Source organism: Chamaea fasciata, unplaced genomic scaffold (genome assembly GCF_029207755.1).
Source record: "Chamaea fasciata isolate MVZ Bird 193981 ecotype frontalis unplaced genomic scaffold, bChaFas1.0.hap1 SCAF_5, whole genome shotgun sequence".
Taxonomy (NCBI): Eukaryota; Metazoa; Chordata; class Aves; order Passeriformes; family Sylviidae; genus Chamaea; species Chamaea fasciata.
In genome coordinates, this window is record NW_027094090.1 from 72,534,753 (window position 1) to 72,554,352 (window position 19,600).

General features: G+C 40.5%; 1 protein-coding gene across 1 annotated transcript in view; it reads right to left on the reverse strand.

Annotated features, from left to right (window-relative positions):
• The window catches only part of PIK3C2G (phosphatidylinositol-4-phosphate 3-kinase catalytic subunit type 2 gamma), a 192,514-nt gene extending 179,988 nt beyond the window's left edge, over window positions 1–12,526 (reverse strand). The window contains exons 1-3 of the mRNA XM_066184438.1: window positions 12,402–12,526; window positions 5,285–6,026; window positions 506–588 (exon numbers count right to left, since the gene is read on the reverse strand). Of these exons, the coding sequence (XP_066040535.1) occupies window positions 506–588; window positions 5,285–5,929 (728 nt within the window). The 5' untranslated portion in view covers window positions 5,930–6,026; window positions 12,402–12,526. The remainder of the gene's footprint in view (window positions 1–505; window positions 589–5,284; window positions 6,027–12,401) is intronic.
• Between the last annotated feature and the right edge of the window lie 7,074 nt (window positions 12,527–19,600).

The following is a 19,600-nucleotide window of genomic DNA, read 5'->3' on the forward strand; positions in this document are numbered from 1 at the left end:
AACCAAAATTAGAAGTGTTTCCTTATTTAAGTAGACACTGGATTTACAGCATTGTTCAGGACTACAGGGTGTGGTTGGTTGACCTAAGGTGGATGCCAGGTGCCCACCAAGCAGCTCTACCACTGCCTTCCTCTTCAGTACAGGGTCAGGGGGAGAAAAAATGGGGAAAACCCCTACTGGGTCAAGATAAGAGGCAGTTTAACAAAAGCAAAAGCCACGCATGTAGTTAAGGGAAGACAAAATATTCCAATCAGCAGGCAATGTCCAACCTCTTTCCAGGAAGAAGGGCTTCAGACAAATGCCACAATGATGAACACTGCTCAGCAGCAGCCAAGACACTGATGCACTATCCACACCTTTCTAGCTGCCAATACACAGCCCAGCCCTGTGAGGGGATAATTAACTCCATCCCAGCCAACCCCAGTACACAGGGATAACCAATCCAATTAATGTAAGTAAGTGAAACGTGACAGTTGGCTGAAAAAAAAGCTTTTCCATTACTTACTTCTCCACTGCATTGCAAAAACCAACTGTGTTTTCATTACTTCCTTGGTCTGCTTCAATCAGCTGGATAGACCAACCTGCACCCTAAAAAACACCAAAAAGACCCCAGGAGAAGCAGAGTTGAGTTATTTAGATATCAGAAGCAGAAAGACAATAAGGCTAACCTTGAATTTTGTTCTATGAGAGTCTATCACTCCTCCCCTGACTTGATGGTGTTCTAAATAAACACAAATGACCCCATTTTGACTGCACTCTAAATGCTTTCAGGAGTCACAAAGCATCAGCTGCTCTGAGTAACAACTGTTTTTGTCATCCATGTAGAATATGAGGATTTTCAGACAAAGCTTTCACAATTCAGCTGGTACCAAGGCACAGATAATTCCAAATGCAGATATTTAGTTTACAAAAGGGAGAAGGACAAACTGAAGCTTATGCTTCAGTGTGTTTTAATCCTCATTTTCTCTCTTTCTGCCCTGGCAGGAAGCTCAGCATCCCCTAAAACTCCATAAACCCTAAGACAGACAGGAGGGAGCCAGTGGACTCTACTGAACATGAAAAATCCCCCACAATCTTTCTGTGAATTTGGAGATCAGAGGTCTGAACCACTGCTTTGGGTCAAGCATCCCTTTGTTTGCCTGAAGTACTCTTCAGCCAGAACATTACCCCCAGGAAAGAACTTAGTTCTTTTACATCTGCAAGCCCTTTCTACTCTTGTGGGTAGAGACATTACAAGGCTTAGCTGTGTAAGAGCTTTTAAGCCCCTCCAGAAAGAGAAGGGACATGTCACAGAAGAAGAAACTGAGAGCCGGCAGAAGGTTTATTTTATAATTGGAATAATAATTTATATAAAAGTGTGGAAATGTATTTTGAAATTAACTAATAAACAGAAGATTTTTTTTTTTTTGGCTGGACAAGAAAGTGCAATATGCATTAAAAAAATGCAGGGTTGGAAATCTTAATTATATTTCAAAAATGGGATGATTATAAAATATGAGAGGGCTGCCAGGAGCTGGCTGGTGGGGAAATCACAATGGCAGAACTGAAAGCTCAAAAGTCAGAAATCTTATGCTGATACAATGAGACCCAAACTGATGGTATGTAGTATTTTCATTACCCACAATATCACATAAAGCATTAGGAGAGTGCACATGAAATTTAAAGACACTACGGGGGAATCATAAATAGAGGGGAAAACTGAAAATGTCTGGAAGAAAAACAATGAGTAATCCTGAGGGTGTAAATAAGAGAGTAAAATTAAATTTAGCAATTGAAATCAATAGTCCATCATTCCCTGGTTCTAAGAACTGCTGAAAACACTCCTTCAAAATCCAGTGAAAATATAACACCTCCACTGGTTCATCCTTCCCATTTTGGTTAGGCACCTCCCTTACAATTTGTTTCGTCAGACAGTAATAAGAACTTCTGGAGGACATTCAGTATTTAGAAAGTATGAGTGATTTGGTAACAGTAACAGCATCCCACAATTCCTATTCATTAAAAAAAAAAAAAAAAAAAAAACACAAAAACAAAGGCTCCTTTTTCTTCTGCAGCTCTGTCCTTGAACAGCAGGTACAGTACCCTGAAAAAAGTACACGGAAAAAGAGAAATACCCACAAAGTGAAAAGCTAACAAAATTAGTCCACAGGTAAGAAAAGGTGAGGCTGGGACATGACATTAAATGGGACTGAAGGCACTAAAAGAGCAAAACCACAACTGTGAACTAAGGAAGGAGAAGCAGAAAGGAATTGAGCAAGAAGAGGGACAAGACTTGAAATGCATTATTTGCCACAGGAACGTGGGTATGAATCCCCGGATCCTCATGGCTTGAAGAAGAGTATGATTAGATGATTACCAAAGGATGGAAAAGAGGAGATTGGCAGCCCAAAGCTGCAATCTGGATCCTCCTCTGCAGGGCACAGGAGTGACACAGGAGCCCTCTGCTTTTTTGCACCTTTGCTGGCAGCATCTCTGAGTGATCCCTCATGGCAAACAAGAATCCTGTGCAGCCTGGTAATAATCTACACACTAGTCTGGGAAATATCATTGCTAAGTCACTCAAATTCATTCTGGTGGCAGAGGTATATAAAGGAGATAAATAACTCCAGCTTCATTGATGAACCATAAAGATGAGATTCAGTTTGGTCATGTCGTCTTTTCACATGTCCAGAAACTTTACTTTCTTCTTCTTCCTTATAAAGGTAAAATGTTAATTACATTATCACATCACTGCACATTATTTTTCAACAGAACTTGAGTTTTCATGCACTGCAAATATGTTAAAGAGAGCAGTGAATGAGACAGAACTGCATATGGAGAGAAGTAATGACAAAAGGGATAAAGAAATTGAATGCATCCCTTGATGAATGGAATTTTTTTTCATCCACAGATTCTCATGTTATGTTAATCAAGTCACCTAAACCATCCTTCCAAATATGAACAATAATAGTAACTTCTCATTTCTGGAGCAGCCAAAACAAAATCATGATGTTTGTTCTGATGATGGGACTTGGGTGAAGATATGAGTCTTCTTAGTTACTCTGAAAACATTAGAATCTAAAATTAGATTCTAACTATCATAGATGGAGTAGCTAAATAGACATTCAGGTTTTTATTTCCATTTTCTTTCTAATATGGAAAAAAAAATAACCTCCCCCTTCACTAGGATGTTATGAAGATAGTTTCCTTTACTATTTTTGAACATCTGACCTGTAATGACAAGGCCAGAAAAAATTAATGTTTCCTTTATTACAGTGGACATATTTTGATAAGCACACATTACATAAAGCCTAGGGTGATACAACTTCAACCAAGAGCTATGATCAGAATACTGGTGTGATTGCAGAAGCGTGAATATTTCATCTTGCCTACCTATGACCCATCTCAATTCTAATCTCCATGTCTCAGCATCCTTTGTATTTCACTCTGAAGTCTTGGTTCTCATCTCCTACTACTTAGATGCACTATTTACTTTTTCTGGACCTCACAAATCCAACCGGTTCTCATTCTTTTGCTGTGGTGTTCCACTTCTCCAACCCTTCTGATTGTCCTACTCAGCATCAGGTCTGTCACCCTGCTCTTTTCCAAATCTCCCAGCCCAGCAGCAGTAACTGCTTTACAGGCTTTTTTGGCTCTTCCCTCTCTTTGAGAGTTTCTTTCATTCTTATTTTCCCTTATCATCTCAAGGTTCAGCTGCCAGCCCCTTGCCTTGGCTCTCTTTCTATCCTGACATGGCTTTTTCTCCCTGTGACCACAGTGAATTTTATGCTACAAATCAATTCACTCCTCTCTCCCATTTCTCCCTCTTCAAGCTAAACAGCTCAAATACTTCCCTGACTTAATCAAATCCTCCCACACATTTGATTGTAGTTGTCCTTGACTCACTCAGCTCTTCTCTTCCCTCCCCTATAATTCTCTCCTCCTCCGTCACAGAAGCATTTGTGACTGTTCTTAAATGCTTGCTTCCTCTAGCACCTCTTCTTTCCATCCCATGATTTAATCTCCTCCTGCTCATTTGTATCCCACTATTTTCTGCTTTTCCCCTGAGAAGGCTTGTTCTTTTCATCATCATGTCAGCATGCTTTAGTTTTCCTATCATGAGTAAAAAGCAACAACAGCCTTTTGTCTCTCCACCTATTCTTCCCCTCCTCTTTTGTATTCATCGCTGAAATTCTAAAATGTGCTGCACAGGATTAGTCTTAAGAGTTCTTGTCCTCAGATATATTTCCCCCTGCTGCCTTCCCATCTGTCTGGGCCTGCATATGTTTACTTTTATAGTTCTCCTTATTCAGAGACACAGAAACAAGTCAATCAAGTGTCTCTTCCCCTTTGCGGTATGATACTGTGATCACTGGGAGTTAAAGGCAGAAGGTGAACCTAAACTGTCTTTTAATATTCATGGTGCAGAGGTATCCTGTAGGCTATTTCAGCATTCCTATAATGATTCAGAATGCTAACAAGGATTGGAGGAAAGGATTTATCATTCTCTTTTCCCTTCTCCATATCAGGATTTTGAAAGAAAGAAAATGAGGACAGATATAACATCACAGAGAGTCATGGGAGTCCCATAAGACATGGTTATTTAAAATGGCAAAATCACGACTAGAGCTATGAACACCTGATGAAGGAGGAAAAAAGATAAAGGGTTTGCTTCAGACAGCTAAAAGACAGAGTGTGTGTCATAGGATCCAGCTTCCACAGTAAGAGTAGATGTGTCTATTTTTAGAAAATAATTATATATGCACATGGAAGTGCATGCAGAACATGGTGAAAGCAGGATGGGCTATATGTTTCATCTCTCAGGATCAGGATATGTCAGCCAGACTAGACACAGAGATGGTAATCTGTCTCAACAAAAAAAAAAAAAAAAAAAAAAAACAAAAAAAACCCAAAAAACCAACCCAAAGCAAAACAAAACAAACAAGACTGAACAAAATGAATTGTTATTTTGAATCTCAGGTTTCATATCAGACCATAAAGATTTGTCATCTTATCCTTCAAACACAACTTACTCTACATTTCTGTACTTATCCTCCTCTGGTAGTTTTATGGTTCAGTGAGCCATAAAATGAGCCTACTGGAGCATTCTAGACCATAATCTAGATTCTCTTCTGGTATAAAATTCTTTTGCTTCCCCTGAGGCATAAATGTTTTATTTTTCATAAGGTCTTTAAATTAAGTGCTTCTAATCCATGTTGCACAGTGTGAATGAATACACGAAGTACAAGGACACAAACAAGAACAAAAACCTTTAAGCACTGTTCATATAAGAAAGTTTAAATACCTCTCTGTTATGTCCAGAGCCCTGGGGGTGGGTAGGTCCTATGCTGGATCTTCTGGAAGTGTTGGTTAAAGAAGCTTTGCCATTTCCACTTTCTTCTCTCACTTTTTGTCCAAATGGATAATTGTCTAAGAAAACAGGACTTGGAGCACCCAGATTGTCAAAGCCTATCTGAAACTCCAGATTTGTGTTGCCCCTTTCCACATTTGAAACTGAATTTATGCTCTTCCTTCCATGGAGCTCTCTCTCGTGACTGGAGGGGTGGGAATCCACCACAGAGAAGTTTCTGCAGTTGGGTAGTAAAGAAGGTCTGAAGCCAACTATTGGTGACACTGTGCCTTGCTGCCAGTGAGGGATTGTACTTCCAGGGTAAAGTTCTCCATAGGCAATGAGAGGGTGACTGTAAAGATGCTGGTCAGGCACATTCCGACCGAAAAGGTCTGATGGGAAAAACATTTCTTCATGATGAGGTGGATGGGATGAACCATAAAAAAAAAATTCATTGCTGACTTCATCAACTATTCTGTCAAATCCTAGGGGGATCCCTCCATCAGAACCAGGATGGCACATTGGATAAGATGCATGGTCCCCAGGCTGTCCTTCACAGAATTCACTGAGTGAGAAGGGCACCCTCCCAAAATGTGCCATGGCTGATTGTTCCCTTCAGTCCTTTTTGGTCCTCAGGAAAGTCTCATAATAGTTCCAAGGACAAGAGAGCAATGTTCGGAACTGGAGTTATAGACCACTGAAATGAAGCACAGAATGGGAATTAAACCCCACAATGTTTATATATACTATAAATATATACAATATATAAATGTTTCTAGTATAATGAAAGCACTACACTGATTTGGTCTTTTTTGCTTTAGAGCTTTCTCCAAAGAGTAAAAATATTTTCTTAATGTGGAGCTTGATTATTCTTTTGTCTGATCCTTATTTCCAGACATATTATTATTACTATAATTGTAGTAATAATAATAATAACAACAAATTATGACTATTATTATTATTATTATTATCCTTGACTCCTAAATAATAGCAACAAGATGCCTGAAAGACCTGATTTAAACATTAAATACTAATTCTGACAAATATTAAAGAAAATATCTCTGTTTTTTCCCATAATTTCTATACTTGCATAGCACACATTGCAGAAAGGAAGACTTTGTATTAATGGTTGTCAGTTTCATTCGCATTTTCCTCTTTTTTGTGCCTCAAATTCCTTCATATTCTACCACTTTTTATCTTCATGTAATCAGGTGAAGACAGTCAAGTCAAAAAATATAGAAGACATGGACCTCCAATTAATATTCCCCAAAAGCTAGGATATGGCATATATAAAGGAGGGAAAAGGAAAAAAAGAAAAATAAATTTCAGCCTTTTCTGTTTCTTATTTTACAGAAGAAACTTAACTTCAAAGCCTGAGACTGGACTTTTTTTTTTTTACAAATTAACAGGCAAGAGCATGAGCTTCTGCAGCTCCGTCATTAATGTTGTTACATTAATGTTGTTACAGCAAAATTCCTGATCTGATTTTGGCATGTGCCAAGTACTCTTATGGTTCAGATGGGCAGCACACACTGGAAACTGCTGTCAGGAGGCATGAGGATGTATTTTTTAGGAAGGGAGTTCAGTTCTACAACCAAAGTTTATTCTGAGCCATTTGCCCTCGAGGCCTTGGCCTGTTTCATTTACTGATACAGATGTAGCCTAAAATCCACAAATGACCCAGAACAGCAATACCACACACTGCACACAGTTGTGCTGGAGTACTTTATCACCTAAAAGAAATAGAGACATCTGATTTAATAATTCAATTAAAAAATGTATTCCCGAGCAGAAACAGAAAAAGCTATTTAGATAAAAAGTGTGCTCAGAAATTGCTAAAGCTTAGCCCCACAAATGGATTTTCCATTAAGTCCCCAAGATACTGTATTAGTTTAGATAACAGCACCTTGCAATAGCAATCGATGTTACAACAGAAGGTATTCATCCCAATTTTATTTATTTTTGTTTCCTTTAAAGTCAAGCTCTAGGTGACATAAGCTCCAGTCACCCACAGTGTGGAATGAGAAATGAAATGAAAACTTAACCAGGCTGAAATGAAACCTGTAACTCAGTGGCTGAAGTACTGTTTCAAATACTCCATTTAGTAATTCCATGTGTTGCATGCTTTGGTTTGCTTTAACTTCTTGAAAAAACCCCCCACATTTATGAAATTACACTAGGCCAGATAACCAAAATGTTGCATACCACTTTGAATGGTGATCTAAAATGTAATTACAGTTTTGCCGCTTTCTCTTGGAATGGATCCTGAAGTTCGCTGCGTTTTCAGATTAAAATGACACCATTAAAAAGAAATAAAAACATAACAACAAAAGTTTCTTGTACGAAATTGTCCTAATTTACAACTTTCTCTGTTTTTCATTTCCACAGCAGGTAAATAAAAGAAAGAAAACAAGGTAGAAAATTATACAGCCATTAAATCAAGAGGTATAAAATCTTTCACTCTTTTTTAAACCCATCTTGAAAAATTGGAATGTTTCAGGAAGAAACAGAAGATAAAATAATGAAATCTCCCTGCAGTCTCATCTTCCTTAAAATAGCTTGCTGCCCGGAAGACTATATAAGTCATAGAAAATACAGTACCTTTTACACCCTTTCAACTGTTTCTAAAGTATTTTCCTTGCATTTCAAACAAGTTCTGTTTATGATAGCAAGTAAATGCCTGACATAAAACTTTGCTCATTCACCACTCTGGCTTTCTGTAACCTCTGCACAGCAGCATCTTGTGTCTTTCATAAGGGTTTGTATTTAAAACTCATCTCTGAGAGTGGAAGCTCAGCCTGCCAGGGTGCAAACCTCCATCATGTAAGTCGTGCTAGTTTGGTCAGAACCACCAGGGCCAGCTCCTCATGCTTTTCAAAGCAGCATGCAAAGTTCAGGGAAGGATCTGGCTCTTTGCCAGCCACCATTTCACCTTCTGAGTCTTGTCAAGTGCATTGATAAAACAAAATTTCAAAAATCACTAAGGAGGCAAAATTTATGTGAATTTTTTTATAAAGCACCTAAATTTATAGGTTGTTTTTTTTTTTTTTTTTTTTTCATGTGGTTTCTCAATTCACATTGAATTTTGGAGGATTTGGCTTTTTTTCTCCTACAGCTACAAAGCCCTGCTTGTCCTTTTAAATGACAGAAGTATTTTCAAGTAATCATGTGGTTCTGGGATCGGGGTTTTAAGGGAGAATCCCAACCAATACTGTAAAATATCCACTACAAATCAACAGACTTGAGAGTCTCACAGCATTGCAAGTACCAACCAAGCACACAAAAGTACTTCCCACACTTGGACATGCACATGAATCCTCATAAAAAAGCTTGGCACGCTGTGGGCTCAGTTTTCCCCTTCACCACCTCCTCCTCCCAGAAGGAGATGACTGGGGCACTTGCGAAGCAGTAAGAGCATCTGTTGCAACTCCTTACCTGAAACACAATTCGTTAGAAGGATATAGAGCCTCCTGTGCCTTCCTGCTCACAGACATTTTCAGGTGACCTATGTGCTTTCACTCTCAAGGAGGCGTAACTTTTCCGTCAGGAGCTTTTCCTTCCTGTTTAACCGGTTTATGGTGGGGATGATTCTCTTCCCAAGTCATCCCTCAGGGAAAATTCAAGCTGCAGTAGCAATAAAAAGGTAACACCTTATCTATTCTTCTTCTCGATTTGGAAACCCAAGCATACTTTTTATTTTTTAATATATATATATATATTTATATAATGGTAGATTATCTCACACTTTCAGTGCAAGTTTCCAACGTGCTTAAAATAACAACTTCATAGAAGGGAGAGAATTGCCTCTTAGGAAGATTTCTGCAGAAGAACAGGATAAAATTTTTTTTCTCTACTCCATCTACATGCTCTCAGAGGAGGTCCCAGCTCCAGTCACAGGGGAGGGGGACAGTGCAAACCTCTGATGGCAGAGTCGCCCTCTGGCTTTGGCTCCTCAGTGTGCAGAGCTGGGACAGCACAATAGTGGAAGAATATCCTCATGCTGGGATATTTCTCAGGGACCAGTGAGGACTTGGCTCTCTGCAAAGGGCCTGAAAGGCTGGAGTAAACAGAGCACTGGCCACGTCCATCTTCCACAACCTCAGAGAGCCCAGTACCCTCCATAAAAGGGAGCAGCTGAGGCCGCCCCAGACACAACACAGAGGGAGTTCCCTCAGGGACCACTTGCCTTTACACTTCATACCATTCCTTAAAAAGTTATAAATTGCTCCACTGAAGTGGCAGTTCAGAATTCAAGCAAAATCCCAAGGTTGTAACAGGCAAGAAAATATCCTTAGAAGCAGGGAGGGAGTAATTGTCCACAAAACAGTATTTCAGTTATAAAAGGCCATGCTATAAGACTGAACAGGATTAAAAAAAGGCATGCCATAAGACTGAACAGACTAGGATAAAGAACATAAAGTTAATAATTAATGCCTGATAGCTCATATCTGATAAACTGAAGTTATAATTTGATAAAGCACTACAGGAAAAACACCCTGGCCTTTAAAATATAAAAGCTGTCAGTGATGTCACTGTGATTTAAAAGCAGTTAGACAAGGGCAAAACTTATTTCAGTTGGTGAAAGGTGATGCATTTTTTGTGGTATATCTGTATATTCTCCATATATTCTCTTGAAATGTCAACTTGCTCCTCGAGCTGTTTGGTGGCATTTGTGCTGTCCTGTACTCATTTCCAGTGATTGCTGTGAAGTGATCCTGAGAGAGAGGAGCACACCAGTTTTAGAAGCTGCCTTTTCAGAGTTTATGTGGTGTTGCTTCACCTCATGGGGACTGGACACAGCTAAAGGAGGAGGATTGAGAAAATAGGAGATACACATGGGGAAAGCTCCTATTCCCAAGCACACACACAGAAGGCTGCACACATAATACATACTGAGCTGGGACCCCTCTGCCTCTCTCCCCATGGTGATTTCTAGGAGAAGGCTGTGAAGGTTTTTCTTGGGAGACCCTAAATATTTTCTGAATTTTCCCAGGCTTTCAGGGCTGCCACTGTTTGCCTGCTTCGTGCTTTCCATTAAAGGAGCAGACAGGGAACTGCTGAGTCACTTTCTACCCTAATTCCTCCTAGGACTACCAGGAATTGTCTCCTCCTCTTCTGCTGGCGTGTGGGGCACAATCTCCAGAGACAAAGAAAACTAGACAATCCCTGGGATGTTTCCTTTACTTCTGTTAGACACTCTCGCTGCTCCACCACCCGGCAGGAGCGGCGGCTCACCCAGATGAAGGAATAATCATGGATTTGATTTAGCCGTGCACGGGTGTGCTCTTTGGAGCCAGGTCTGATACAGAGCTGCAGGGCAAGAGCAGGCGAAATAATCACTCCACACCCCCCAGAACGAAGCACAAAATCTCCAGCAGGCTTTTACTCACAGCGTTTCTTACCAGGCAGTTTGGAGCTTTCTGAAATGGCACTCTTGCCTCTGGAGCCTTCAGGCTCCGAGTAATAATAGGCTTGCAAAGGGAATGCAGCAAAGTGTTTCAGCAATCCGTGGGGATGGAAAACCGGCTAAACAGAGCTCCAGTGAGGAAACTGCTCCATTTCATAAGAGATCCATCCTTCTGTACTATTCTCCAGTGCCACCTACTGTCTTTTCCCCAAAACTGTGAGGCAGGGAACAGAGATCGCTGTGTCGAGCACAGTGGCTACTAGGCTTTATGTCTGGCTCCAGGGGACATCATCTTAATCTATCACCATCACTGACAAATGATGTAGTCCCTCTCAGGAAGCTACTCTCTGTGGGAAAGATTCATGATTGTGGAGGTCCTGCTTGGAGAGGGTGCTCTACTTCTCCTGGAGCAGTGTTCCAAAGCACTGCTGCACCAAAGTGATGACAAAAGTGTCAGCAAAGCTACAGAGATACATCAGGGCTTTTCCATGTGCTGGCAAAAAACAAATGCCAGCATGTTGTGTTTAAGCAGCAGATGAACAAGAATGCTGTTTTTTGTGTGTTTTTTTTTTTTTTTTTTTTTTTTTTTTTTTTTTTTTAATAAATTTAAAAAGAGCTTGTTTTGTATTACAGGCCCTTATTTCTATCTCACAAGTTTCATCAAGCAGGGGTTGTGCCCTCCTACATGCTTACTAAAACCCAGCAGAGTAGATGCTGCTGGGCAAAGAAAATAAAAGTTGCAACAGACACAATACAGTGGTTGAGTCATTGCAGTGATTCATCAGTAAGGGGGATATTTGTTGTAAAGGGCAAGAAGGACTTTTCAATTCTGAAAGCACTCCTCACCCTCTGTTTACTCACACAGAACAAGTAAGGGAAAGGATGGAGAGGAAAGAGGGGGCGGGAAGGAAAGTTCCACTTTTCTGAGAAAAACAAATTGAAATTAAAAAAAATTGTTTAACATAACATTTTCCCAGGCTCTGCTGACACCTACATCTAATACACAAAGTTACTAAGTTACCAACAACCTCCTGAGGTTTGAAATAGGCTGTTGTGAAAGATCAACCTCCACAGCCTGCACACACTGACTGCAAAGCTAGCTAGGACTAAATGTAGCCTACAGAATTTAATCTCTCCTTTTATTTGAACATCTTCTGTGCTTTGATCCTCTGAAAGAACCAGCGCCCTTCAACAACGTTGTTCCTGGCAGAAACAATTACTCCGGCTTTGAAAAAAAATCAAATTGCTGAAAAAAAAATTAAGTGCTGAAATGGAGAGCAGTCTTAATGTATATTAAAATATGCAGTAAAAATAGGACAAGCATGCAATTTCTTATGTGTATACACACAGATATACACACACTCATGAACGAAGGTTGTATCTAAACACACATGTATATGCATAGAGGTATATATATGTGTACACTTACATACATACATCTCTTTATAAAATAGGTAAAATAAAAAGCCTAAAGCAGGTATATACATACAAACACCTATTAAATTCTGAGGGACCCAAGAAGGGAGCTTAAATGATTCAGAAAAGAAGTCAACCCACAAGTTTCAGCTGAAAGTGAAAAACCCCAAAGCTGAAGAGTGCTCAGGGCCAAAGCTCTTGCTCATAAGGCTTCATAAATTTCACTTTGTTTTCTTCCAGTTCTCTTACCTTCTCTGTTCTTTTTTCCCCACTGTTTTCTTATGTTATTCTTTTTATCGTCCCAGCCCAGTGTGCCTGCTCAGTGGCTTTCTGAGAAATTGGCTTCGTCGTTCCAGTGTGTTCAACAGGCTTTGTTGACCTTCTAGAAACTGTTCACATCACAGACTGTGCAAATATGAGAACACTCTCGTGATACTGGCACACTGGTGAGATAAGCTCCCCAGCCACCACAGAAGGCTTCCCCTATGGGAAATTTAGTGAGGTGGCTCACCACTGTTCCCCAGACCCCTTTCCACTGCAGCTTGTGATGCTTGGGCCTCCTGCAAGGCTGCCTGAGCAGCAGGAGGGCAAAGAGTCCCGGCAAAGGGCAGAGCTCAACCACTCACTCTGGCAGACCAGAACTCTACTGCCTTGACCAAAGAAAACCAATTAATAACTCTTTAAGCATAAGAGTTATTAATTGTTTAAATCTTTAAGCATAAGAGTTCCAATTAGTAACTCTTTAAGCATAAGAGCATCTTTATTTGCAATATTGCCCATATTGCAGCATTACAGCAGCTTAAATAATACCGTATTTCTGACTTTTCCCTGCACTTCTTGCACATGGTCAGCTTCTTATATATCTTTCTTCCGACTTTAATTTTATTGTCATAATTGCTCACAGTACAATTGAAACTGCTGCTTAAAAAAACCCCAAACAAACAAACAAACAAACCCCAGCCATATGGCTTTTATATTAAAAAAAAAAAAAAAAAAAGCTTGTGGGTGTATATATAATTTTTAAACCAACTGAACAGCATTCCTTATATGCAATTCAGGAAGTAAAGCATCTGCTTAGATAGCTAATTTGGCTGCATACTTAGGTTGCCTGTGCATGTCAGCAAAGCATTCATTACTGTTTTCATTACTTTACCTGCAGCATGAAAGCCAACAATAATTTACTTAAGTTTTCACATAAATAATGCAAAGGGATGGCTTAACTGCAATAAAACATATTTCTGCAAACTTCTGTGTGGAAATTAAGCTCACAGCAGCCCTCCACCACAATTGGACCCAGTGAATGAGTTGCTGGCAAAGAGATGCTTGCAGAGCTGAGAATACAGCTTCATCTGTCACCCCAAAGTACTTTCCCCATCAATGGGACACACACATATTATTCTTAAATAGCAGCTGCTCTCTGCTCTGCCAAGCCCTCTGCTAGGCTGCTGGGGGTTTAACTAATGATGATTTTGTGTATATGAACCAGGAGGGCAGCAAGGAGGACCCTGCTCATTGTCTCTCTGGAACTAAAAAGGTGATGGGCATTCCCTTGGCTGGACAAGACACTCAGGCACTTATTCAGTGATAAACACACACCCTATTCCATGCCAAAGGCACTCATCCCGCTTCAGCAGCCATCACTGGGATTTGTGCTCTGTCTTGCACTGCTTTGGGCAGCCCAGCCAACCCTTGCTGCTCCCACTCCTCTGGCCTCCCCACCTTGCTCTGTGCTTCTCTTGAGAGCAAGAAGAGGTGGATGCAAGAGGGGAATCACGGTCCTTCACATCAGAGGCGAGCTGCCACACCTGTGCCCCTGGGGAGAAGGGCACACAAAATCCTGCTAAAGCAAATACCTAGGGGAAGCTGAAGGAGGAGTTAATATCCATGCACAGTGGTTTCTACAGGTGGCTGGCGTCTTCCAAGGACAGGTTCCCAGTTCACAGTGAGGTCAGATCATCTGGCAAGCATTGGATTAGGAAGAGAGGAAAGCAAGAGTCCTCTAGTCATCTCCACCCATTCAACAGGCCTTGAAAAACCCTCATTCAAAGAGCTCGATGGTCTCTGCATAGTCAGTAATTTCTGGTTCTTTTGGGTTGAGGTAATTACTATAAAGAAACAAATAGTAAAATCCATCACCATGGCCTACAAGATTGCCAAAATCACCTGCACTGACTCCATGAACACGGATGGGAAGAGAGACAGTCTTTACCACGGTTACTGGGGCAAGTGAGAAAATCAGGAAGCTCTGGGTGCATTCCCTACATTCACTGCCAATTTCTTGTCACCCCTGCCCTACCAGTCTGTGCATAGCTCATTTCACCATCCTTTGTGGCTCATGCAAAATGAGAAACCTCAGTTTAGAAGAAACTTTAGACTGAGGGTGGTGACCCTGGTATGAAGAACTACATCACAAGCAGCTCAGCCATCTCCTTTCTTTCCCAAGCAAGTGCTGACCTTACCAGACCCATCTAAACCCAAGAACACTTCACTGCTCCTTCCAGTTCTGGCAGTGGCAGCATGGGAGCTGTCCTGATGGACACCTGGCTGCAAACCTGCACCGTTCAGGTCAAACATGACCCCGGGCTGAGCCTGAAAGCAAATGAACACACAACTCTGCTGCCATTTCAGGTCTCATTAAGGGCTGGTTGGGTGTTTTTGAGGAGGAGGAGACAGAAATTTCAGAATGTAAAGCAAGCCCTCTGACCCTGTAGGCTGGGAGCTGAAGGAAAAAAAACAAAAACAAAACCAAAAAAACCCCGAACAAAACAACAAAACAGAACGAAAGAAACACGAGGAAACTTAAATGCACCCAACATTCAGGTGCTGAGGCGTCATCTCAGAAGGCTGTACCCAGGCCTCCAGGACATGATCTAAAATAAGATATCTTGTTCCACAGCAACATGACCTTCCTTTGAGGTGCAGTGTCACAGCAGGTTACAGTCACTGAAATTTGAGACACTAAGCATGAATTATCTTGACCTTAAACCAAAGCTCATGCAAAGGGCTCCTTGAACATCTGCACATCCTTGTGACTACCTCAATTAACTGTGCCATGTCTACATTCCAGCATTGAGTCCAGGAAAAACCCAGACATCCTGGGCTGAGGCTGGAGCCCACTCCGAGTAGATAGCACACTCATAATAGATTGTTTGTGTCTGCTGCAGACTAGGAACAGCTCTCTCATTCTTCACTTGGTTGATCTACTTTTATACCCTTGATTCAAATGGAGTTATGCAAACTTCGTATTTGCTATCAGGCTATGAAGGAGACTATTGTAACCAGGATATGCTTTTCTTAGATGTAAATGTACATGCAAAATAGAAAGAGCTTTGATACTGAGAGTTTTTTTCCCCTGAGGTTCGAGTATTTTATCATTTTAATAATATTCCATTTTCCTGTTGCACTCATTTTTTAGAACATCTTTTGTATTAGCTCTGAGTATTATAATTCCTTCAAAATTCCTCTGGAGGGCACCATTACCATAACTATACAATTAGCTGCAGATGGATGTAATAGAGATAAACACTAAAGAGCCTTGTTGGCAGGAGGCAGAGTGTCTTTTAACAGAGACAGCTTCTTTACTGCTGCCTGGGTTGTTATTCTGCTTTAGGGAGTGTGGGAAACCTTAGTTACAAAGAAGAAAATTTAGAAATTATAATTGTAGAAGTTTGTTTTGTGAGAAGGTGCTGTGGATTTGTTTGTTTGTTTCTCTCCCATATCATTGTCTTTGCTAGCAAGTACTAGAATTTGGTATTGTCATTCACAGGCTTTGTAAAAGTCATATTTCCCAAAACACAGGATGATTTGTGATATTTGGGGAGGGATGGAGCATCTGATTATCTTGTGGACTCTTCCTGCTCTCCTGTTCCTATGAGACCTGTGATCCAGTGTCTTTCCGTCCCCTGTTCCACAGTGCAGAGCCAAAATCATCTATTCCTGCACGATTTAGAAAAACCAGCACAAAATAAAGTGAGGGAAGGATAATATTTTGGAGACGGGAAAGAGATTAAGACACACCAGGGTTTCTTAGAAGCTGCATTTTGTTTTTCAGAACCGAGAAGGAAATCAGAAGCGAGCCTCGCAGTTCATAGGAAAACTTTTTGGAAACAAATAAACTCTGGAAAGCTTAGAAAGGTCAACTTGAAAGCGAACGTGTCTGTCTGGTCCGGCCGCCCTCTTGTGATCACGGAGTAGATTGCAAGATCATTTTATCTGAGCGCCCACAGATTTCTGAAGTTAAAACCAGTGATGATCTGCAATCCTCCAAGGGTTCCGGCTTTGACTTGTTTCGGGTCGGGGGGGGGGGGGGTGGTGTTGTAGCTTGTGTGGGATTATTCCCTCCTGCATTTTCTGGGAAGCATCATAGTTATGTAGAGAAAAAAATATTCTCTTTACTTTGATTTTACTACTTTCTCTGGTTCCTTTTCCTTTTATGACTTCCACAGATAGCTAGTTCATCTATTTTCCAATTAGAATAGAAATTATTTGAGCAGGTGAAATACTTGTGTGAGAGTTACGAGGGTCTTGGGATGTTATATCATGTAGGAAAAAATATACTGGTACATTGTGGTTTTAATTAGGCCATCAAACAAAGAAAAGAAGGAAGGGGATATTTCAGTTATGGCAGGAATTATGTACAACAATCTACTATTACTGAGAAAGGATCAGCAGAATAAAAAAAAAAAGCAGAATATTAATAAATAAAAAAAAAAAAACCCGAAGACTATTAGAATAAAAACAAATGGAAGTTTTGAATTAACTTGTTGTGAACTTAAGTTTGGATCTGCACTGGTATTTTCAATTGGTAAAAATTGTCTTTGCTCACTTTCATTGATTCCTTCCACATTTCAGTCTGAATTCTCATCTAATTCAAAGACAGTCTCCAATCCTGTGTTTTGTTTCAGAATCTTTCCTCCTTCACAATATCTGCATTACCCCACTGAACCCTCACAGCTTCTCCTCTCAATCATTACCCTCCAATAGCAACTGAACTGTTTTGGTTTAGAGTGAAAGATTTTTAAAAGCATAAGAACGAATGATATGAACTTTCAAATAGATGTAAGAGAGAGAAAAGGAAAAAAAAAAAAAGACAGGTCAGATTTTGGGTAGATCAACCTTGACATTGTCCTTTTAAAGCACTCCCCAGGCAGCTTTAACTTTTGCAACCAGCACTCAAGCAGCCTCTCACCCCAGGGCCCAGTCATCTCGGCAGGATGACAGAGGTCAGCATTTCACATGAATGAACAATTTCTCCAGCATATAAGGCAAGCATTCAGCTCCCTCTCTCTCTTTTCACCTGTCCTTTAAAGTTTAAACCGAGACTATCACAGGTACTGTGCGCAACGCAATGAAAATCCTTCTTTCCATCAACCCTTTGAACCCTTGGGACAGGAGTGTTACCCTCAGTTGGAAACTGAGAGAGAGTACACACAGAGGGACTTCTCTTTCTGTCCCCCCATGCCAACTTTTTTTGCCTCTCCATGTTGTTTCCCTTGCAAACAAAGCCCCCATTGCCTCTCTGACTCAAGCATCAAAATCTTGCAGGACATTCCAGTGTGAGCACACGCAGTGGGGCCAGGCAGGTGCAGTACCCAGACCCACTTTTTGGATAATTCATTTCTCTCTGCTTCAAATGTGACTGGCACTTCTAATCAAGGTACCAGGCAGTGCACTTAAATCTTCACAATCTCAAAGTGGTCACAAATCTACAAGATATAATCAAAGATTTAAGTCTTTGGTGCCAAAATCCAAGAAACAACCTGTTATTAGTTGAATGATCCAAATGGGTATGGGAGCACAGTTATCTGCCCAAAACCTCTGGACAGCTCATGGAATGCAACCTCTGTGACTTTCATTTAAGCTCAGTGTTGAAGTAAACTGGGAAGGAGAAAGCAGAGGGAATTCTGGATAAGGAAACCTGCACTGGCTTTGTTGTGCTGTTACATAAGCAGTCAACTTCTGCTCTCCCAAAATTCCAAACTCAGATCCCATTTCTCTGGGTTAGGCTAGCTCTGCTTTTAACAGGTGTGCAATTTTTTATGGAAAAAAACCCCAAAACACCCCAAAACATTCAGAAACAAATCTGTGGGCACCTATTAAATACAAAATAACGATTCAACAAGATTTGATGGACAAGTTAGACAGGTTAAGAAGATAAGAAAAGAGTGAAAAAGAAGTTTAGAGTTCACTAACTACTTTACAGCATTTAGGCTAGCCATAAGATAATTTTGTGGTCCCTGGAGCCACATGCTGACACCTGAGCTTCCTCACATCAGAAGTGCACACAGCAGGCCATCAACTGAGTAGAAACAACTGTGGCTGTGAAACAAACCCATTCCTCCTGAGTTCTAAATTTTACTAAGAGCCATTATGGTCACTGCTTTGTAACCCAAAGAAAAGATTCAAGCAGATAAAAATATCAAAGGGCCGTAAGACGTGAATTTATGAAAAGAAAGGATTAAGAAATTCTGAATTTCTGAGTACTCAACTTGCCCAATCTTTCCAAAGACTGGGTAACTAAGATGCTAAAATGTGCAGGATTAAGCATAAACCTGAGATTTCACTGCTTAGAGTACCACTTTGGCTTTTCCAGGCAGGAGACTGCAACTGAGTAGACTAGAGCCAAGCACTGGATATGCATCTATTTGGACAAATACACCAAAGGAAGAAACATGGAATGGGGCATGGTGCCCCTTTTAGATAACAAGAGAGAAGCTTAAGCCACCCTGGTGCTGATAAACCTATAGAGGAACTAGAAAAAGAAAAACCCAACAAATGATCTTGCATTGTATTTTTTTTTTTTATTTAAGCTTTTCTGCGTTCTTGTCACCTTGCTCTTTCCCTCACATCTGAACTGATAAGCTCCATGAACTTAAGAAACTTTGCAGGAGGAACTGTGAGGTTTCAGGGCCTCCTTGTTCTTTTATTTGCCAAAAAGCAAAAGTTTATGTTCCATCGACATCTCTGAGGGCTGAGCTGCAGATAGAATTCCCTGGAGCCTGGCCTGAAGGGGCTGTTGCTTCAGTGAATTCAATTTCTCAGGGTATAAAAAAACTGAGAAAGTAAAACAGATGACAGGCACTGCGGGTGGAATTCCATCTCCAGAGGAGTTTAATGGGGCTTTCTGCCACCCTTTTCAGATAGGCCGGGATTTCACCCCTGTTTCAGGGAGCAGAGCACAAAAACACTACACAGAATTTAAACACTTCTTTTGTATGGCTGAGTTTGATAGTAAAATTCAGATGATGATTCTGAATTTTACTGAAAACACTTCCGATGCACAAGAAGGTTTTGATCCTCTGTCTTATCCTCAGAGAAGAAAACAATGGGAAATACAGAAGAATTTTGTGTTTAATTTCAACTCACACATAATTTCATTTTTTCTGCATATTTTACCTTGATCCCAGTGGCATGATTAGGATATTAAGATATAGACTTCTTAATATTTT